The sequence below is a fragment of the Silene latifolia genome, chromosome 3 (genome assembly GCF_048544455.1).
Source record: "Silene latifolia isolate original U9 population chromosome 3, ASM4854445v1, whole genome shotgun sequence".
In the NCBI taxonomy this organism is placed as follows: domain Eukaryota; kingdom Viridiplantae; phylum Streptophyta; class Magnoliopsida; order Caryophyllales; family Caryophyllaceae; genus Silene; species Silene latifolia.
In genome coordinates this window covers 147,699,071-147,721,720 of record NC_133528.1, presented here as the reverse complement: position 1 = coordinate 147,721,720, position 22,650 = coordinate 147,699,071, and the positions used below count along the sequence as shown (strand labels likewise).

The 22,650-nt window shown below is 44.2% G+C and overlaps 3 protein-coding genes across 5 annotated transcripts in view; 1 reads left to right on the top strand and 2 right to left on the bottom strand.

Annotated features, from left to right (window-relative positions):
- LOC141648359 (putative disease resistance protein RGA1) overlaps positions 1–22,650 on the bottom strand; it is a 68,744-nt gene that overhangs the window by 32,265 nt on the left and 13,829 nt on the right. The window lies entirely within an intron of this gene.
- Positions 12,321–14,309, top strand: LOC141649919 (putative disease resistance protein At3g14460). The gene is made up of 3 exons (XM_074458586.1): positions 12,321–13,719; positions 14,027–14,043; positions 14,130–14,309. Exons 1-3 carry the CDS (start codon positions 12,321–12,323, stop codon positions 14,307–14,309), a joined length of 1,596 nt encoding a protein of 531 aa, XP_074314687.1.
- Positions 14,684–17,621, bottom strand: LOC141648356 (vinorine synthase-like). Of its 2 annotated transcripts, none has more exons than XM_074456925.1 (2): positions 16,937–17,621; positions 14,684–15,580 (listed from the first exon to the last, which is right to left on the bottom strand). In XM_074456925.1, the coding sequence occupies exons 1-2, from the start codon at positions 17,539–17,541 to the stop codon at positions 14,779–14,781; spliced, it is 1,407 nt and encodes a 468-aa protein (XP_074313026.1). In that variant the 5' UTR covers positions 17,542–17,621; the 3' UTR covers positions 14,684–14,778. The 2 variants fall into 2 exon arrangements, with proteins under 2 accessions (XP_074313026.1, XP_074313027.1); XM_074456926.1 differs by having other exon boundaries at positions 14,684–15,577; positions 16,937–17,620.

The following is a 22,650-nucleotide window of genomic DNA, read 5'->3' as shown; positions in this document are numbered from 1 at the left end:
GTTGTTTGGTCGGTTATTTTTGGAGAAAGTAGTTAAAGTGAAATCCTATAAATTGCAAATTTAGGAATGTGTGAGTTTTGTATCAAGACTCCGAACAAAGCCTCAATGTCTTGCAAAAGTTTTAAGTCAAGTGTTTAAAACTCAGCTGACCTTAAGACTTTGCTTGAATCTTGACACATTTTTTTTGTATGTCGGAATTTCTTATAATTATTTTCTCTAAAAATATATATACTCGTAATAAAGAGGAAGTTACAGGGAAAATGATGGGAAGTTCTAGCAACTCGGCGGTATCCTGTGAAATCTTCATGGATGAAACATTGCAACCTCTGGGACACCATGTCACTCGAGCATTTGGTAAAATAACGAAGAGACGAAAATTTGAACTTTAGATTGTCTAAAATGCACTCCAACTATCGGTCCCTCCTTTCGGGGTTTCACTGAATGAAGACTTGAATGGCCCAGTAGACCCGTATGTGTCCGAGTCTCGTCTTGGAGTTTCGCTGCTAAATGATGAACTGAACGGGCCACCAAAACCGAATGAATGATATTCGCCTTTTGGAGTTTCTCCGAAAGATGAGCCAAACATTAATTTAACATCCCAGCTATCCAGAATACATGCTCGTCATTAGAGCAACTGCCTAGAGAAACAACTACCAAGTAAAATTTATACCGGGACTAGACAAACAAATGTTTATGAGCCAAACATTAATTTAACAGAGGGTAAATTAGATTTTACTCCTTTTTTAAATTATTCCTTTTTAAATTTTTTTTCTCAAATTACTTCCTTAAGTTACATAATTTGAATTTAAGTGACTTATTTCGTCTGTTTTTGAACTTATTCCGTTTGTGGCTTAGACAGTCTATACTTTGAAAGGTATAACTATGTAGACAAATGTAAAGGAAGTTCAAAAATAGAGGAAATAAGTCACTTAAATTGTGAGTTTTGAAGCAATTTTAGGAAAAAAAAAAATACAATTTAAGAGAGTAATTTTAGCAAAAATGCAATTTGAGGAGTAATTTTAGCCAAAAAATGCAATCTAAGGGAGTAATTTATAAAAAAAAATTCAAAAGGGAATAATTTAAAAAAAATGCTCAAATTACTTTCTTCAGTTACTGACCTTGTGTGGTGGTGTTGTGTTTTCTTCTTATGTTGTGTCTGTCGTGATCCACTATAGTAAGCAGTCGGTCTTAGCAGGTTGATATCTGGATCATAGCTGGGTGCTTGGAGTCTACCACGAGTCATGACAGAGATAGTTTCACGTTGTAACACCGCCATACTCCAAGTGCTTTACCAGGACCACTTAAGGCATGGAAGTGCTACCATCTCGGTTACCCGAGACAATGATAATCAAATAGACAATAACGAAACGTACTTTAATAATAATAAAGTTTAAAGCGATACAACCAACTCCGAAACCGATAAATGAAAATACAAAGGTTCTCAAAACTGTCAAACGACTAAACAAAATAAGAGAATGTTCGACACAGCGGAAGACTTCTAAAACAGCATCATGATGACTCAACCCAGCTATCCCATGCGCATCAACTCATACCTGCTCAATAACTGCTCACCATCCCCGAATGGATCACCACAGTTTTTAAAACATTTTAACGGGGTAAGTACTGATTACATAAAACAAACAGCTGCAATAAGACAATACAACAAACAACTCAATCAGCACAACTCAATCACCACAACTCCATCTCATCTCCACACACCTGACTACACACTGAAATGTGTACTCCTGCCAGAGTACACATCGCAACAAGTACTCCATACCGCCAGTGGGGGACCGCAGCCGTTCCCACCTAAGCCCCACTCATCTCATCCGAGCGATAAACACATGTTCATTAATGTGAACATCCCTTCTGTGGCGGGTTCCACAGAAGGCGAATCAAGGGCGTGAAGCCACTCCCGCAAGTGACTCCACTCAGCCAGGGACGCACCCCGAAGATCACAGACAAATATACAACAATCACCTTACATAATCAACAATTACCAAAAACCAATTCCAATACGATAATTAATCAACAATAACAACAATTACCAAAAACACTATGTAACCAATACTGAGTAGAGAAACCCTACCTGGAAAAGCAATCACCACAGACGATCTAGCAGCTAATCAGAATTTCTCCTCTACGAATCCTCCTCCTATAACACGTATACATACAATTACTACCAATACTACACAAAACACCAAAACCCCCCAACATTACCCAAGTAGGGTTTTAAAGAAACTCAACCAAACGCTATAAAAATTGTACAAGGAACATACCCTTGACACGATGATCATAACGACGTAAAGAACGAGATGATCCGACGAACCTAGCTTTGGAATTTGCTAATAACACGAGAGATGCAATGTACGTAATTTCTATTCCTCTCTTGAAAAGTTTAGAAAGTTGAAAAGTGTTTAAGAAAGTAAATGACGGAAGCTTTTATATAAATCTCGCGTTATTAACAAACCCGTCTAAACAAACCCGTAAAAGACACTTACTCGATTGAGTGTCTCACTTACTCGATCGAGTACCCTACAGGCAGACTACTGTTTTGCGTGAAAAGCTACTTACTCGACAGAATAAGTCCCACTCGATAGAGTACCCACAGGCATAGAAAACCGTAGTATTACAGTATTCCCTCCTTAAAAAGGAACTTTGTCCCCGAAGTCCAACCCATACTCAAAACAAACATACTAACTCGATTAAGACACAACAACGCAACTAAGAACTCAAAACAAAACCTCAACCTATAAAACATGAACTGTTAACACCAACTCCACTAACTATGCCTACCTCCACAACACGGCTGACGATATCGTATCAACTACTTTATAGTCTCTCTCGACACTAACTCCATACACTACCAACTACCATCCACAAACGCTGTTAGCTCCGTAACATATCATTCACTAGAAAATCCAATATCAAGACACTCATAAACATCAAACGGAATGTTACACACGTAGTTGATAGATGTCACGAGTTGTATATTTTACTTTTTGGTTAATAACTTGTAATTAAATATAATTGTTCTTTTATCGACATTTGATTATTACTATTCCTCGGGCAACCGAGATAGTAACGCCCTTATCTGCCGAGGAAGGTCTTGTTAAGGCTCCTTGGTAGATGAGGTGTTACACAAACAGACTTTATTTCCTTTCTCTTTGAGAGATGATGCAGCTGAGTGGCTACGTGACTTGGATATGGAGACCGACGCAATCACTAACTGGACTTCATTAGCTCTTGCATTCTACAAGAGGTATTTCCCACCACAGAAAACTAACGCTTTTAGAAGCCAGATCACGAGTTTTAAGCAAGGTCCCACCGAAGATTTTAATGCAGCCTGGGTTCGTTTCAAAAGGCTAGTTCGATCTGTCCCCCACCATGGCTTCAAGATTTGGTTCCTTTGCAACCAGTTTTACAACGGGTTGTATGACGATCACAAAGCCTTCCTTGATTCTGCTGCTAATGGGAGATTCCAGGATAATACTAATGACGGTAGTGCATGGAAGTTGATTGATCAAATAGCTACTCACACAGCTGAGTATGGTAACCCAGAGGTAGCAAGAGAGGAAGTGGTTCAAACAATGTTATTGCGGCACAGCCGGAGGCCTTAACGACTCAAATAGCCGAGTTGAAGACTACCTAATCTTTGGGTAATAAGCAAGAAACGGTTCATATGGTGCAACAAGAAGTGTCCTGCGAGAGATGTGGGATAGATGGCCACACTGCGGCCAAGTGTATGAGTACCATTGAGCAAGTTCACGCCTTCCAGTCTTTCAAACAAGGTACTCCCTATCCTAACTTCTTCCCTGAAAGTAGTCAAGATACTTATGCTCAAGCTCCGGCGCAGAATAAAGTTGTTTCGGGTATAATTCCAGAGCAGTGATTAGTTACCACCCGTGGCTTGTAGAATAATGTCTTGAGCTGAATCCTTCTTGCTCCTATCGTCCCACTCGGCCTCTCCTGCAACAATGAACGAACTGAGGGCTTGGCTGTGTGCCAAGCGTACTCACTCCGACGCTCAAGTCGGTAAACTTAAAGGATTAAGCTGTGTTACTTGGCTAGATGCGTATTGTAGAGAGATAAGGGAGATATTACCAGATGAATAGTGTATTTAGGTTATAATTGTGAGATCCTTTCCTCAATGAAGGTTGAAGAGTATTTATAGACTTTCACCTTTTGTCACGTAGTGGCCAAGTGGCCAAGTGGCTAGCAGGTGGAAAGACTGATCTACCCCTCGGCCGAGGGACCATGGCAGGCCGGCGGACAATGTTGACTTGCCGCCGAGGGGTCTTGGATATGAGTACGCGGATGTGTGTCCCTTGCGAGGTTGTCACGCCGAGACCCGTGGCAGGTCCGATGGGATGCATCGGCTAGGCTATCTAAGTCGTTGACTTCTTTGTGGATATCTTTGACCTTGCTCGGTGTGTTGACTTGGTCGGCGGTGCGAATATGCCCCATCAATTTGCCCCCAGCGTAGTCTATGCCGTGGTATGGGCTCCGATGTACGTTGAGCATGTATTCTGCACAAGTAATTTTTTAGAAATTTTCTGCATCGGCTTCTTCTTGTGCATCGGCGTGGCTCTTGCTAGGCCGTGCCGTATACCATATCCTAGGCCGTGCCGTATACTATATCCCCCCTCCACATGGATGCGTAAAGGGCACTCGATGTGGAAAAGAATATGACGCTGGCCGTGACCAAGGCCGAGAGTGCTTGGTTGATTTTGATTGCCCCGGCCGTGCTTCCTAGCTTGGTTGATCAGGTGGCCGGCGGAGACCAGATACCTAGGAATTTGTTGAGGAAAATGAATAGTTGAAGGGATGTGAACGGGCGTGTTGAAGACGCTTGGTCACTGTTGCATTGATTGACGTTTAACTGTTGCGACGATTGACATTCCGTGGTTGCATGCTCGACACGTGTTTGCTCGTTGATTGGCTGTTGCTTCATGGGCTGTGCTCTGATTGGCCCTTTATTGTGGGCTTTTTTCCTATAAATAGGGCAGTTTTTCCGTGATTTTGGTCACTAATTTCATTTTCTCAAATTTTCTTCAAAATTTCATCTTGCTCAACTGAAGGGCTTCTTTTTTCTTCCAATCTTCAGAGTTTTTGATCCGGCTAGCACTTTTTCCTTTGAAGGTAAACAAACGAATTTTTCTTTTCTTTGCTAGTAATTTGTTGTGAACATGTCTTCTGCCGATGCTGGACCTAGTGGGCCTGTGTCGGAGGGTCCTAGGTCTCCTTCTCCAGAGGTTGATCCTCAGATTCTGGAGGAATGGGAGGATGAAGATTCTTGTGGTGATTTTGGTGATGATTTTGGTGAGGAGGAGGAAAGGCCTCGTCCTAATGAGAGGCAGTACGTCATGGATCACGGTGATGCCTGTAAGGTTCGCCTTGACCGTGTTTGGTCCCATAAGCTTGCCAGTTGTTCTGGTGAGAAACTTTTCGAGGGCCATTTTTTCTTCGGTAGTGGATACGAAATTGTCATCCCTGGGGAGGGTCAGTCCGTCTGTTGTCCTCCGCCAGGCCACACCGGTGTGTACATGCGGCATTTGGAGTATGGTCTCCGGTTTCCTCTGAATGGGTATGTTATGGCCATAATTAAGGCTATGAACGTTGCCGTTGCCCAACTGCACCCGTTGGCCATGAGAACCATAATCGGTTTCGTCTGGCTTTGTCTCTTCAAGGGAGAGGCTCCGACGGTGAATTTATTCCGTCGACTTCATTATCTGAAACCATCAATCTCTGGCCGTGTCGGATGGTACAGCGTGCAAACGGAGCAAGGTTACGTCTCTGTTGACAAGCTCTCTTCTTGCAAGGACCGGGGGGGTCGGTGGGTGTACGTTAAGGTACCGGACGACTATCCACGCCCCGCTCCTTCCAAAGACCAGTTAATTTGCGGTGTGAGACTAGGGCGGAGCATGACAGATGGGTCACCCGGAAACATCTGAAAATGGATGCCAGCAGGGTCCATCTGAAGGAGGATGAGAGGTTGGCGATGAGGCTCTTCGAGGTGGACAAGAGTGGGGTGCCGAAAGATGGATTCCCCGACGCGAGATCATTCTTCGGGATGAGCCACTTTGCTACGTCGGCCTCATACCGGCCCTGGCGCAGGGTGAGTGGGGTCGGTGTGAGGCCCGTCACCGCTCTCAATGCTCCTGTTTTCTCGGACTTCGATTTATTTCCTCTTCTTGATTCTTTGTTTCTTTTGCGGACCACTTCGGACCGGACCTATCGAGGATCTTCTTCGAGAATGGGGCCGCATAAAGACAAAACCGTTGCTAACTTGCATCCCAAGGCTCTGGCCCATGATCGCAGGATGTCGCCGAATGACCTCATGGAACAGCGGGTGAAAGGGCTTGAGCAAGGAGGAGGCGCAGGCCCGGGTGATTAGCGGCGTAGTGCGTCGGACGCGGAAAACGGCGTCGAAACCGGTTTCAACTCCCGTCCTCTCCCCTAAGAACGTGGAGATTGTTGATATTCCCGATGAGGGGGACTCGATGCGGGGGATCTCCCCTTATCTGTAGGAGAGGAAAAGGACGGCTTCGCTGCCGGGCAAGGAAGTGCCTTCTCCGCCAAGAAGGCCGGACATGGTATCCGTCATCCCGTGGCTTAAACTTAGCCGTGCCATTAGGTGTTCCCGATAAGTCGGTTGATACCGATGCTTTAATTGAATTTTTGCGAGATCGGCGCGCCGGCCATCGCTCACGTTAGGCGGCGGGCGGTGGGCTTCTCTGCGCGAGCTCGCGATCGGGCGCCACCGTCAATTTTTCATCCTGAGGTTTCCTTCTCCCGGCCCGCAGTCGGTGGCCAAAGTACCACCGCCGTTCCTCGCCCCCGGAAGGCTTCCGTCTCCCGACTTATAGAGGAAGGCACAAAGCGATTAGGGAGTCGGCGAGGTGGAACGTGGCTACGGGGCTCGCCTCGAGGAGCGGGAGAGGGTCATTGCTCGAGCTGTTTCCGAGTGTAATGCCACTAAGCGGTGGGCTGCGTCGGCGAAGCCGAGTCTCCATAATGAGCGAAGCTCGGGAGATGCTTGAGAAGGCGCTCTTGGCTGAGCGAAAGCTCCGGAGGACGCCGAAAAGGAGGTCCTTCTTTGAGAGAGCTAAGGCCGAGGCCGCGGCGACCGGCTGCGAAGGCCGCTTGGAGGAATGTAGCCTTGCTCGAAGCGTGCGACCTCTGTCTCCAGCAGAGGGATCAATACGAGGGCATGTTTAAGGCCCAGTGCCGAGCCGATTCGTGGCAAAGAGGCCATCATCAAGCAAAAGGAGGCGGACGTCGATATGCTCCAAACCGTCATGCTCCCCAAATCGTGCGCCGAGTTCCGGACTTGGCCGAAGATGCTTGCCAGGGGAAGTTATCGGGAGCTTTTCCCTCTTGATGGCTCCTTCCCGTGGGACAGGTTCGACGTCTTTGCTTGATGACAGAGTCGAGGCTAAGGAGAAAGCCGCGGTGGAGGCGGCCAAAGAGGCGGCGAAGGCGAAGATGGAGGGGATGCGGCCGCGGAGAAAGCGGCTCTTCTTTGAGAGGGCTAGAGTGGCCAAGGAAGAGGCCGAAAGGATGAGGGCAAACAGGATGCCGAGGCCAAGGCCGAGGTCGCTAGAGAAGCCGCTATTTTGGGTTGCTCTTTGGGGAAGATGCGGCCGCCGATGCGATGGCGGCGGCGAGCCTAAGAGAGCAAGTTTACAAAGAGATCTGTTTCGACTCCTCACTAACATGTCTTTGCCGCTTGATGAGAACAAGTTTACAAATGATCGGTTTCACTGTTCGTGGGCCAATTACTCAGCTCTTCCTTCCCGCTATCTCTTGGTATAACTGTAGCTTTTGCTTTTTGTACAACTTTTAGTAGGTTGTGTCTCGGATTATCCCCGCGGGGACGGCCGTCGTCTGTATTCTTCTCACTTGTAAATCTTGTAACTTATCTTCTAATAACAATTCGTTTCTTTCGCCTGCGGCCTGGCCGTGGTCTTTTTCTCATCTCTATCAGAGTTGTCTTCCTGTATTCTTAATTGAGCGCCCTTCTTGTTTTCGACTCGGCTTGGCCGGGGCCGTTTTTGAGTGCGTATCTCAACTGTGTTTCAACGCTTCCAAGACACTCTGAATGTTTTTGCGAGTGTAATGTGCGATGGCTCTTGTTGGATTGACCGGGGAAGCCGGCGTTGGTTCTTAATAGCGTGTTACGTGGCGTCTACCACTTGGGTGATGCGACGGCGTCTACCTCTTGGGGTGATTTGCCGTGGCGTCTACTACTTGGGGTGACTGACGACAATGGCGTAGTTCTTCGCAACGACGCCGCTCTTGTCGGTATGACAGTGTGAGCGGCGTACATTTCTTGATAGCGTGTTACGTGGCGTCTACCACTTGGAGTGACTGCGACGGAGTCTACCTCTTGGGGTGACTGCCGTGGCGTCTACTACTTGGGGTGATCTGCGACAATGACTGTATTTCTTAACAACGATGCCGCTCTTGTCGGTATGACGGTGTGAGCGGCGTCTGTTTCTTGATAGCGTGTTACGTGGCGTCTACCACTTGGGTATCGACGGAGTCTACCTCTTGGGGTGATCGCTGGGCGTCTACTACTTGGGGTGATCTGCGACGGCAACAGTTGTATTTCTTCGCAACGATTGCCGCTCTTGTCGGTATGACAGTGTGAGCTTGGCGTCATTTCTTGATAGCGTGTTACGTGGCGTCTACCACTTGGAGTGATGCGACGGAGTCTACCTCTTGGGGTGATCGCCGTGGCGTCTACTACTTGGGGTGATCTGCGACGGCGTTGTATTTCTTCGCAACGATCGCCGCTCTTGTCGGTATGACAAAGTGTGAGCCGCGTCATTTCTTGATAGCGTGTTACGTGGCGTCTACCACTTGGGTATCGCGACGGAGTCTACCTCTTGGGGTGATCGCTGGGCGTCTACTACTTGGGGTGACTGCGACGGCAGTGTTTTCTTCGCAACGATGCCGCTCTTGTCGGTATGACGGTGTGAGCCGGCGTCTATTTCTTGATAGCGTGTTACGTGGCGTCTACCACTTGGAGTGATCTGCGACGAGTCTACCTCTTGGGGTGATCTGCCGGGCGTCTACTACTTGGGGTGATCTGCGACGCGCTGTATTTCTTCGCAACGATTGCCGCTCTTGTCGGTATGACAGTGTGAGCCGCGTCTATCTCTTGGTAGATAATCGATGGGAAAATTTCGCTTTGATCGAAGGCTTGATGGTTTCTCATTAGGTGAAAACATGCGTTGGGGTGTCCACAGATATTTTGGACACCTCCGCGGCTACATAAATTCTTACGGGATTACCGATGCCCTATCGGCTCATTACGAGCACACTTCCTCGCCGGCCCCTAGTTGTATCCATTTGGTCGCCCTCCTGCTGCAAGGACGGACTCTTCCCTTTTTCGGACTTTCTCGCCTCTTTGAGGGACTGCATGTTGCATCCTCGGGCAGCTATCTGGACGTTGATCACCTCATCCTTCTCGTCTTTGGAGACGAGCTTATGCGCTTCCCCCCGGTCCGAGACGTACATCAGTGTTAGGGCCCGGATGGACATCACTGCGTCGGCCTCGCTTAGGGTGACCCGGCCTATGAGGACGTTGTATGCGGACGAGCCGTCGATGACCACAAACTCGGCTAGGACGTTCTTGGGCCGACGTCTTTTCGCCGAATCTCACCGGAGCCTAATCGACCCCGGTGGTACCAGGCCGGCCCCGAAAAGTCAGTATAGCGGGTTGGTGCAGGGGCTTAAGTCTTTGATCTTCAGGCCGAGGCCGAGGAAGCATTCTCTAAACATGATGTTCGTGTATGCGCTGTGTCAATCGGCACCTCTTGACCAGGTGGTTGGATATGTCTAAATTGACTACGAGCGGGTCGTTGTGAGGGGCGATGACCCCTTCGTAGTCCTTTCTTCCAATAGTCATGTCGGGGATGCTTGCAGAGGGGATCCCTGAGTTGGGCACAAAGTTGATGGCCTGATATAGCTCGTTTAGGTGTCGTTTGTGCCCATGAGCGGACCCTCCGTTCTCGTTGCCCCGATGACAACGTGAATCACTCCTATCCGTTCGAAACGGACTTTTTATCTGAACTCGCCGCGTCGGTCTTTTTTGGCCTTTTGCGACGTACTTGCCGAGGCTTCCTTCCGGATCGGTTCTATGGCATTCTTCGGATGGCGGCGATCGTTGGTTAAATGGCCGGTGTGGCCGTGGTACTCACGATCGGCTCGTGTCACCGTCACTTTTTGGCTTGGGGGTCTCTCCCACTTCCGGCCCTCGTTTTTGCTCGGGCGAAGACCTCGGCGGGCGATACGACGAGGGGGGGTTTTTCACCGCACCGCCTCGGTGGTACGTTCCCGAATTCCACCCGGCGCCCACCGAGTCTTGCCTCCGGTCGGATCTGTCCGACCGTGATCTATTATTCTCACGGCGTTTTCCATCGGACCGCGAACCGTTGTTGTCGCGGCGTTCTTCGTCTGGGGCCGTCTGCCGGTGACTCCTCTTTTCGAGTGCTCGGCTTGGCCGGGATCTACCCAGGTCTTGTGATAGTCTTCTACCTTGATGGCCTGGTCGGCCGCTTCCTGGCGGCGTCCCAGCCTAGGCCTCCGCTCTTGATGAGCTCGTTTTTTAAGGCTCCTCTCGGGAGGCCCTTCATCAGCGCGAAGGCCGCCAGCTCGGGATTAATTTCTCGAATCTGCTGGACCTTTCCATCAAACCTCTTCACGTAGCCGGAGAGACTCGCCCCCCTCCTGTCTGATAGTTAGGAGGTCGGAGGTCTCTACGGCCCTTCTCTTATTGCAAGAGTACTGGGTTAGGAAAGCGCCCTTCAGGTCGGCGTAGTAGTACACCGAGCCATCGGGAAGCCCTTTGTACCCTCTACGAGCCATCCCATGCGAGTTGTTGGGAAAATTCGGCACTGCCTCGTCGGGCTGCTCCCATACCGACATGTAAGACTCGAAAGCCTCGGCGTGGTCGGGGATCGCTATCCCCCTTGTATGATAGGGGTGGCGCTTTTAGCTTGTTTGGCACCGGGACTTCTAGGACGTAGGCGTTGAGGGGTTGCCTGACCACGTGTTGAATGACACGTGGCGATCGGCTCCTCGCATCCCTATCCGGGCTTCTCCCCTCGTAGCGGGAGGGGCTCCTTCTTCGACTATGACTCCTTCTCCAACTCGCCGAGTCGGACTCCTCTCGCTCCTTTGGGGTATGCCTCGTTCGTGTGGCGGGGGGGACGTGTCCTTCCGCGAGTGCGGGAAGGACTTAGGTCTACCGCGCCCACTTTGGGCTCCCCGTCTTGACCGGGTCAACTTCTCCTAGTGCTCCGTTCGATTTCTCGAGTCACGTTTTGGGCCCCGTTATCCCGGACGGTTTCCGCCGCTCTTGTCGGTGTGACAGTGTGAGCGGGCGTGTTGCTGATTAGGTCCAGGAGCATTTTTAGCTTTTCTACGTCAACCACATGCCCCATGATGGTGACCTGGTTGGTTGGCATCGGCGCGTCGGGTATTATTGGCATCCCGAACTCCGGTTGGATTACTCCGCCGGTGGAGGGCTGCATGACTCCGGAGTTGTTGAAAGCGTCATCTTGGTAGAACGCGGTTTCGTCGGTCACGACTGCGTCTTGCTGTTTCGACATTTTCTCGGCTTTTTGGGTGGGTTTTTATTTTGAGTTTTGTTTTTGTTTGGGAATGAATGTGACTAGCTTCTAGTGTCTTTCCCACAGACGGCGCCAATTGTTCCGGGTATAATTCCAGAGCAGTGATTAGTTACCACCCGTGGCTTGTAGAATAATGTCTTGAGCTGAATCCTTCTTGCTCCTATCGTCCCACTCGGCCTCTCCTGCAACAATGAACGAACTGAGGGCTTGGCTGTGTGCCAAGCGTACTCACTCCGACGCTCAAGTCAGTAAACTTAAAGGATTAAGCTGTGTTACTTGGCTAGATGCGTATTGTAGAGAGATAAGGGAGATATTACCAGATGAATAGTGTATTTAGGTTATAATTGTGAGATCCTCTCCTCAATGAAGGTTGTGGAGTATTTATAGACTTTCACCTTTTGTCACGTAGTGGCCAAGTGGCCAAGTGGCTAGCAGGTGGAAAGACTGATCTACCCCTCGGCCGAGGGACCTATGGCAGGCCGGCGGGCCCTGTTGACTCACCGCCGAGGGGTCTTGGATATGAGTTCGCGGATATGTGTCCCGGCTGGCAGGTTGTCACGCCGAGACCCAGGTGGCGGGCCGATGGGATGCATCGGCTAGGCTATCTAAGTCGTTGACTTGCTGTGGATATCTTTGACCTTGCTCAGTGTGTTGACTTGGTCAGCGGTGCAGAATATGCCCCATCAGTTACACTTAAGATATCTTGATCTTTCTCGAAATGTGAAGCTCAAGACACTCCCAAATTCAATTACGAAACTATACAATTTGCAGAGTTTAATCATGGTAGGTTGTTCTACCTGGAAAGAGTGGCCAATATGTTTCTACAAATTGGTAAATCTTAGACTCTTGGATATACGTGAGTGTCCCGAGTTGACATACATGCCTTTGGGTATAGGCCAGCTGACTAATCTGCGTGACCTAACGCACTTTAAAGTGGGAACTTCGAGTTCAATGGGGAATCAATTTGGAGGAGAATTAAAAGACATAAAATCCCTTGTCAATTTAAGGGGTGAGCTTGATATCCGGATCTTTAAACACCCTGTAAGTTATACGGAAAATGTTTGGCAAGGCGGTTATTGGGAGCACATAAAAAATTTGAAGGTGTTAGCTATAAATTTTAATGTGAAAGCTCGTCCAAGCGATAATGAGGCTCTGATTGCAAAGCTCCAACCAAGTCGAAATCTCATGCAGTTGAAGTTGGAGAATTATAATGGTAGTGAAATTCCAAGGTGGGGAAGAGCAGAGCATGACTGGGCGATTAATCTTCCGAATCTTGTCAAGATTGAGCTTGAGGGAATTGAGAGGTTGCACGGTATCCCATCGTTGAGTAATTTAAAGCATCTAAAATTCTTGTCGCTTTTCATGTCCAACAGTTTGGAGTACATGGAAACCCGTTCCAGATCAAAGGCGGATTTACCATTTTTCCCATCCCTTGAGCATCTCAGTATTTGGTGTTTGAAAAGGCTGAAAGGATGGTGGGGCGCTGATAGCAGTAGAGGCGGCCCACATTGGCAACCGCCATTTCCTCGCCTCTCAACATTAATCATCAACTCATGTCCTGAGTTGACATCTTTTCCTCCTTGCCCGAGCCTAGAATTACTTGAGGTAATTAACAGCAACAAGTCATTGCGGATATTTCCAGGTGAAGGACCTCAAAACTTAGATCGTCTCAAATTAAGGGTGCGAGAAATAGACAGTGTGGGTTATCTCACTACTCTGCCTGCTTACCGTCTTACCCATATCATGATAAAAGCTGATCAGGAATTGAGGAGGTTATCGGAGATTGGGGAGGTACTCAAGAAATCTTCTTCCTTACAGAGCCTTAATATCAATAGATGCACAAGACTGACGAGTGTTTCAGGAGCGTTGGAGCATCTCACTGCCTTGGAGTCGCTTTCACTCATAAATATCCCTGCTGAAGTGTTCGACGATGAAATGCCTTGGAAATCCCTGTGCCACAATCTCCGTTCCCTGGAGTTGGAGTTTCTTAACACCATACAAATTCTTCCTACAGGGATGAAGCACTTGACCGCCCTTCAAAACATCTCCATTATACGTTGCAACTCGTTGAAAGGTCTACCGGAATGGATAAGCTGCTTATCGTCACTTCAGTCCCTTAAAATCCGTTCTTGCCTCGGCCTCAAATCACTAGGCGCAATCCAAAACATCGCTTCCCTTCAGGAACTTGGTATCTTTTACTGTCCAAACCTAACAGAATCATGTAAAGAACCACGCGGCAAGGAGTGGCCCAATATTCGACACATACCTCACATCTCCATCCTCTGAAATTTATTATGTAGATGTTTTCCCTTCACTAATTTCATAATAATCTTATAAATGAATATGTAAATGATTCTCGGATGTTTTGAGAGATGTAACAGTCGAAATATCTCGATTTGTGAGTCCGAAAAGAATTTAAAAACATAGGAAGAGTAGAGTAACAAGCTAGAAAGTTTTTTCATTTGAAGTGCATCCCTGTCACAGGATGAAACAAAGAAAACTTCACAACAAAGAGGCTTCCGTTCTGATGCCGAAGCGCATTGTAAAGTGGCCGGTGAAGTTGTTGATCATCTCTTCAAAGTTCCTACCCTTCAGTACAGTGTACCTGATCTTCTAGGACCTCAGATTTCTGATTTAGTCATATGTATGTGGATTACTCCATGATTCGATATATTTCCGTCTTTTTCAAATACTTTGTGTCTGATTGATTACACTGAAGAAATGTTGATAGCCCGGCCTGTACTTACCCAAGGTCTTCAAATAGAGGTTACCATTAACCGAATTTGGTATTTGGTATGCATTAATAACTAACAACAATTTTGGCCACAAAGAACAACATTGATAAACCATTATGTGTAAATCACAATAAAGTTGCCGTCTACAGAATACCGCTCGCAAAAAAAAAAAAAAAAAAAGAAAAAAAAAAGTGATTATGAAACTGGTGATATATTTGACCCGTCTACATCTTTAGACGGATACTATCAATATGTCACCACTTTCATAATAAAACAAACAAGAAGTGGGATGGTGGGGTTGTCTTATTATGAAAGTGGTGATATATTTGACCCGTCTACATCTTTAGAGGGATATACTAATTGATCAATGAGATTTTGTGTTGATCGAGTAGTCGTTACTAATTAGGAGAAGCAAAAACAAGAAATTGAGAATTAGATTCTAAAATTTGCATCTCACTCTCTTCGAGAAAAAAGAATACTTCAATACCATCAATGCCGCCACTGCGATCCGAATTGTCAACCATGAGAATAAAATTCCTCATTAAAGGATGGACCAGACCCACCGGAATAACCCGATTAGGCTTACCAAACCCAAAATCAACCTCATTCAACCCAAGCTTACACCAACTCGTAACTACGTATGAACCAAACTTGTAACCTCCATTCCCAAAAGAATTCTTTTCTCGCAAATTTTCTAGAAGATTTTCATTCATTTCCGCAATTGCTTCATGGATCGCGGTTGCATGTTTCGAGACGTCACAAAGTGTGTCAATCCGAGCATGTACAGGTTTGATTAGGTTACCAATGGATGCCTTTGGAAGTGGAGGACTAATCCTTGGTCGTATGTTTGACATGAACCAGAGCTCACTAGGACCCGAGTCGGGATTAGGCAACGATGCAGCCGTACAAGCTGCTGCAAAAATGTGGTGCCAAATGAACCCTGTAACCGCCTCGAAAGACGTAGGATTTCTTTTGTTGTTCTCACTTGTGACGGCCTTGTTCTTTAGCTTTTTTATGGATACATTGTTGAACACAAAGCTCTTGCCTACCACTGTAATGGATTTCAAATACGACAATCTTGAAACGAGGGTTTTATCACCGGCGCCATCACCGTCACCGTCACCGCATTCGTTGTTATTGATCAAGGGTATTGGGGGGAAGGCCTTGATTGTGGCTTCCAAGTCTGGTTCGTTTAGGCTACTTCAATCAATTATAAGGGCCAAGAGTTAAAATCGAAAAAAAAAATATATATATTCTCTTGTCTTGTAATCCTCAATTTTTCATTTTTGAGATGTACCCTCTTTTTTTGCAAAAAAAAAACTTTGACCGTCATTAACTCTTAGCCACAAGCCCACAAGTTCATAATTAGACAAACTTTTTTTTCAAATTCACCGTCTTTAAGAGGGTTTCAGTTTGAAAAAGAATTCACCGTCTCAACTCGTAGTCGAGAATTATGATCAGTAAAAGTTTATTCCTTAAAAAAGTTTGACCAACCATAACTACCGGGTACGAGTTCAAATAACGGTGATTTTTATTTTTTCAAATTCAAGGTCTTGACGAGGTAATTGGTTTTGAAAAAAATACGGTTTTCCGAACTCGTAACAGAGAATTATTGTCGGTCAAAATTTTTTTTGTGAAAAACGAGGGATACACCTTAAGAAACGGAAAAGTTCGAGGTACACAAGAAAATATCCAAAAATAAAAAATAAAACAGAGTAATGAAGTCTCTTGTGACGGTGTATATGAAAGTATCGTAGACAAACCATAGAACATGCTAACAATAAAATACTACAGGAAACGAGTTTCTTACCGACTGCAAAATACCGACGGACAACAAAAAAATATGTCGGTAAATAGTATCACCTACCGAGTATGGCCGGTACCTAATTTTCAGTCGGTAAATTACCAACCATCAGGGCTTGAGTCGGTAAATAGATTTTCAGTCATTTCAGTCAGTAAATTATTTCTGACTGTTTTTTTCGGTTGCAAATTCAAAAATTTGGTCGCAAATGTTATTTCCAGATCGTTTTTAATATAACCGACCATTTACTCCATTTTAAAATAGGAAAGTTTACTCCACTTCACAAAACAAAATAATAATCGCCTATAATCTCTATTAATCTTAATCTACCAATCACCAAACATTTAAACTAATTCTGCTAATTGAAATATGTTGGTAAAACCTTCTAATCAAAACGGTCATTTATAATCAGCTTTTAGAATTTGTTTATGTTGAAATTAATCATGATTAGCAAACAAGGCCTAAAGCTATCATGACCGTCTCATAAGAAAATGTTGGGTTTGTGGTTTGATTCTGTTAGTCGCCGCTTCAAACGACTATACGGGTCTGTCTTGGGCCTTATTAGGTCATTTACTCTTTGAGTTTCTCCCTAGCAGTCATAGTTATCATACCGTTGAATCTATAATCTGAAAACTCCTCACATATTAATAAAACTCTCTCCCTTCTGCCATGTGAACATAGCTAAACACCGTTAGGGAATCATGTAAATCTGCTTTTTTTTTTTTATTGTTCTTTATTTGTTTTTAAAAGATTACCTGACACTAAGGATATTAGACGATTTGGCCCTAGCAATGGCAGCCCAATGATTAAGGAAGACACCAGCAGAAGCACCATCAAGGATCTTATGAAGCATATAAAAACTAATCGCAACCCCGCCACACAAAAAAACATTAAACTGAATCGCAACGTGTACAATCTCATCAATAGGTCGTTGTCCATAAGACATGTATAACTGAAACGAAGGAAGTATCTTGCCCAACAAGTAAAGTTTACGAGGCGAGTTAAGGAGATCATCAAGGTTGCAATTAACCCGGGTTTCAATAAAAGGTATACCTTGGTCGTCACACAAAATGGTCGAATCAGAGTTGGATCGACCAGCTAAAGGATAGAAACTTGTTAGTGTTTCACTAAGGGAGGTTTTTAAGGTACTTATGTCAATAGGTCGGGTATTTGGACCTGAACCCGACCCACTGTCATCCCTAGTCGTATTTGGATAAAAGAGAAGAATAGGGAAATGTGCGAAAAGCGAGGTTTGATCGAGGCATGAGAGTGTGAATAATTTGTGATTTGTGGGTGTTGGGGTTGATGGTTTAATGGTTTCCGTTGATATTACTTCAACTTCAAGTTTTAGTTGTTCCATTTTTTATTTTTTTTTTGTAAATTTCTTTATTTTTTTAGATAAGTTGTATTTGTGAATTAAACCATTTTTTTTTTATTTGTAGTAGTGTATCGGACGAGGTGACGAGGCCTCTTGAGTCCACTTGTTGCGTATAAATGCAGTTGTCTACTAGGCCACGTTGGTCGACCACTATAATTTTAGCCTCTTTAGTCCAATAATTGCGTATGAATGTAGTTGTCTGCTAGGCCAGATTAGTCGACTACTTGAATTTTAGCAAAAAGTCTGATTAATTCTTCTTATTATTATTATTATTATTATTATTGTTGTTGTTGTTGTTGGTTATTTAATAAACTCATTTGACATAGGCCGGGGCCAAGTGAGTCCAGTGTCTTAAAAGTCGAGATTAAACCTGATAAATGAGTCAACCAGGTTTGTGTTTGGGTTTAGTCAGGCTGGGTCATTTGAGTTTAGGACATTTTCGAGTCATTTATTATCAAGTTATTTATGGTTTCAACAATAGATAATCGGATCCGGTTAAATTAGGGCGAGAGTTATAGAGCTCTGATGGGGGTTATTTGAATTGGAGGTGAAAGCTTATCGTCTTAGCTTTCCAACGCATGGTCACAAGCTACATTCTGCCAAGCAACAAAGAAATGACGGCCATTTGAAATTCAGTGTGCGAAGCTGAAATTAGACGAGGCAGTCAGGCAGGGTTCCTCGATCGAGTAGAGCACTTAATCAATCGAGTAACTTGGATAGTCCTCTTCCTTCCTTCATGCTTCCTATCTTCAATTCCCGCTTCACTTGCATCACTTCTACCGCATCTTCATGTAAAACATGTAATTTCAGGTCAAGAGAGGTAAAAGCCGACTCGGAGGCAAAATAGCAAGCAAAGCGGCTGAAAAACACGTGACTTGTCAGCAACTCTGTTAGCTTTCCTATAAGTATGGGTCATTTGCATTTTTCAGTTATTATTTCATCAATTGGTCTCCCTTGTGACGGGTTACCATTTGTGGCGAATATTTTGTTAGATAAAATGGTAAAAAAATGGGTTAGTGGAGAAAGGGGACCACATGAATAGTATTGCAGAGAGAGAAAAAGTGGGTACATTGTGAGGTAAAATGATATCCGTCACAAACTTGTGACGGATATGTCATGTCTTCAATGAGAATTTGTGTTATTTCATAGACAACACTTGGCATTGGAGTAATTTGACTACCACTTTCGAATGTCTTCGGTCTACAGTCTCTTAGCTAAGGTCAAAAGCCATTTGTGTCCTCTAAACGCCGCATACAACTTTTCACTGATTGAGGAGTAGTCGGCACAATCCATAATGCAGGCTTTAACAATTGCAGTGCTTCTTACTTCAAACCATTGCTTTTAGTCTGAAATAAGACGGACAATATGTTGTTAATTAACAGTAAAATGTTTGTATTTTTCTGATAACATGTCACCATTATTTTTCCATTATTTTCAGAGTAAAAAGTGACCCATTTAGTAATAACATTTTGTAGATTCACTGGTTACATTCTCTTAAAAAATGACAACATTTTGTCGGTCTTATTTCAGACGGCAAAACTGCCCGTCTGAAATAAGGTTTTGCGTAACAATTGTGTGACTACGGGGTAACTGTTTACGTTCTAATGTTGAAATGATAGTAAGACTATATATATACAAGAGTAAATTATCAATTATATCCACACTTAATCCACTTTTTTATATTTACGTCCACGTCAAATTTTTTTAATATTACACCGAAATTAATAGCTCAGGTTATATTTTGCACCAAAATCGGTTTCAGGCCATATTTCCGTCAAAATTCAAAATTTTTGGGTTAAAACGCTAATATCATGACAATTTTGCCTTTCCTCCTTCTATTTGTTCTTCCTCCTCATTCATTCTCTTCTTTATCCTTCACTCTCATCTTCCCCAATTTAATTTCATTCATTGTGTTCCTCATCCTTGTTAGGGGTAAAAATTACTCCCTCCTATTCATTCATTTTGTCCCTCTTTCCTTATCGAAGCTAGTCGGATTTTTGTCCCTCTTTTCTTTTTTGGTAATTTTTGTGTGGTCCAAATTTAATTATATGTGGGGTAGAGTGGAATAGAGTGTTTTGTGTGGTCCAAAATCATTTTCTTAATTCTTGTGCAAAATAGAAGGGGGGCAAAATGAATGAATAGGAGTACAATTTTTATAAAGTGACACGTGGCAAGCACCGATAGGCAGAGATGAAACCAAGAGGATAGGTGACGTGGCAAGAGGAGGGCCATAAGATTAGAACAAAGAAGCATATATGGAAAGTATATATGGAAAGTAAAAGAAACACAAGTCAAAAGAGGAAAACGTCAACAACAAACTAGAAAAGAGAAAGTCAAAGCCCATAATGACCCCCTGATTTGCGGGAGCCGTTACTGCATGCCAGAGAGAAAAATCCGGGAGGAGCCTGAGGAAGCAAACCCTAGAAGAGGCATCTATAAAAGGAGGGCCAAGCAAATCAGAAAGGAGGATCACATACACACTCCATACTCTAAAAATTACTAGCAATACTCAAATCACTAGCTGCCAATATTTTGATATTGTGTCCTTACTTGCTTAATTAATTCGATTATAGTGCCTAATTGGCGGGATTTCGACTCCCACCGCGGTTGTTCCTATATCGGGTTTTCCGCGTCACCAAAAAATTCTTGTGTCGATCTTTCTTTCGTTGTCTTTCGCTTTAGTTTGCATCGTGGTTCTTTGATTCATTCGTAGTTATAGACGGTCACTTTAACTCACAAATTAAATCAACTACCCGGTAAATTTTTACCAAAACAATTTGGCGCCCACCGTGGGACAATGAACCGTAAGAAGGAAGAAGAAGAAAACATGGAGAGGGAGTGTCTCTTAGATTCGACGAGTTCAGTATAAGTAAAATGATGTCATAATTCAGATTTTTTCCGAGTTAAACAATAGTATGGATTAATATGAGAAGGGAAGACATAGTTTGGATTATTGTCATGAAATAACCCTATTTTAAAATAACAAAGTTTCCCCAATTTCACTAATCTTAATCTGTTAATTACCAAACACTTAAACTAATTTTGCTAATTATTATAATATGTTGGCCAAACCTTCTAATAAAATCTGTTATATATAATCTCCTTTTATAATCTACTTATACTGAAATTGATTCGTTGATTATCAAACTGGACCTATATATGCTCTTGGAATTCCCTTTTTTTTTTTTACCAAACGGGAGCGGATATACGATGGTGGTGTCAAATGTGAAACCGCATTTAGGATGTGAGCGGGAATTACACTGTTATACTGTTCAGAACAACGTTTAAGTCCGATTAATTAATCAAAATTCATACATGGACCATTCTACAAAATCAGAATTTGAGACCAACTCAATGGGATCTTTTTTTATAAATATGCAATTTTCAGAGAAAACTAATACTGATAAAATTTAATGAATTCAACATACAACTGCAAAATCAATAATTAAGAATACAAAAGAGGATTTATATAGTCCATAAAACTCCCTGAAGGCAAATGCCTCATCCCTGAAGGCAGGATCTGCAGAGCGTCAAGAGACGACAATTTAAGGAAACGGAGATTGTGTTGTAGGGATCTCCAAGGCATGTCATCAAAGTTCACTTCAACATGGAGATCCACAAGTTTTAGCGATTCCAATGTAGTGAAATGCTCCAACACCCCTGAAACATTTGCTAGTCTTGTGCACCCAGTGATCCTAAGGCTTTGTAAGGAAGAAGTGTTCTTGACTATCTCCGCAATTCCGGATAACCTCTTCAATTCCTGATCATTCTTTATCTTCACGTGGCTAACGCGGCAATGCAAGCAGGCGTTGTAGTGAGATAACTCACACTGTCGATTGTTTTCTTCATTAATTTGAGATTTAAGTGTCCTGGTCCTTCGCCTGGTAATATCTGCAACGACTCGTTGTTGTTAACTACCCAAAGTGATTCCAGTCTCGGACAAGGAGGAAGAGATGTCAATTCGCGGCAACACTCGATGTACAATGTCGAGAGACGAGGATATGGTGGTGGCCAATCCTTCACCAACCCCTCCCCACCATCCCTTCAGCCTTTCCAACCTTTTAACACTCGATATACAATTGAGCTCATTCTACCCACATTAAAGTTTGTTAGGTACTGCAGGTTAATCAACTGATCTAAACTGGTTGGCATGCAAGCCAAATAATGACACCCGCGTATATCCAAGAGTCTAAGATTCACCAATTTGTAAAAATACTTCGGCCACTCTGAGAAGCAAATACAGCCAAGCAAAATCAAACTCTGCAAATTATATAATTTCACAATTGAATTTGGGAGTCTCTCTAGAAACAAATTTGTAGAGAGGTCAATATATCGTAATGTAATAATTCCCCAATTGACTCGGATAATTTTTTGCGATTTGGCACATATTAGCGTAATGATCTAAGGCAACGCCAATTAGTTACTAGAGGTTTTACCATGTCCGAGCGGATATCCACATTCATGTAGCATGTACGAATATCTCTTTCATGGAAATAGCTATTTGTCAATTTCCCCCCATCAAGAAATAAATGGCGAAGTTTGTTGCCTAGTTTGTTTCGTGGATTATTTGCCACAAAAAAAACTCATCCCCTCCAACTTCCTGAGCAAGATCGTGCATCAGATCGTGCATTTTAAATGATACGATATCCAGTTATTCGTTTCTATAATTTAGCTCGGTATATATTTGTAATTAGGAAATATATCGTTCGGTATCTCTTTGTAATTATGCATGTCTTGCGTAACCATCTTTATAACCCTAGCTTAGCTCTACTATATATATTATACTCATCGTTCATGTATTATCATGCAATGCAATTCAATAATATTCAACCGTTCATAATTCTATCATGGTATCAAAGCCTCGTGCTCTTGATAGAGGTTAAATCCCTCGGAGTAGATCCTATTTCCGAAAATCTACCCACCCAAAACCCGACCCACTTTCGCTGCCGTCACCCGTGAATTGCATGCGCATTAAACGTACACCCGTCGCTTTCGAAACTCCGCAAACACCTTCTACCCATCACAACAATTCACCACCGTACACCAAAACCGAGCGTCTCACCACCACCATCGTCATTCGAACTCAAAAAC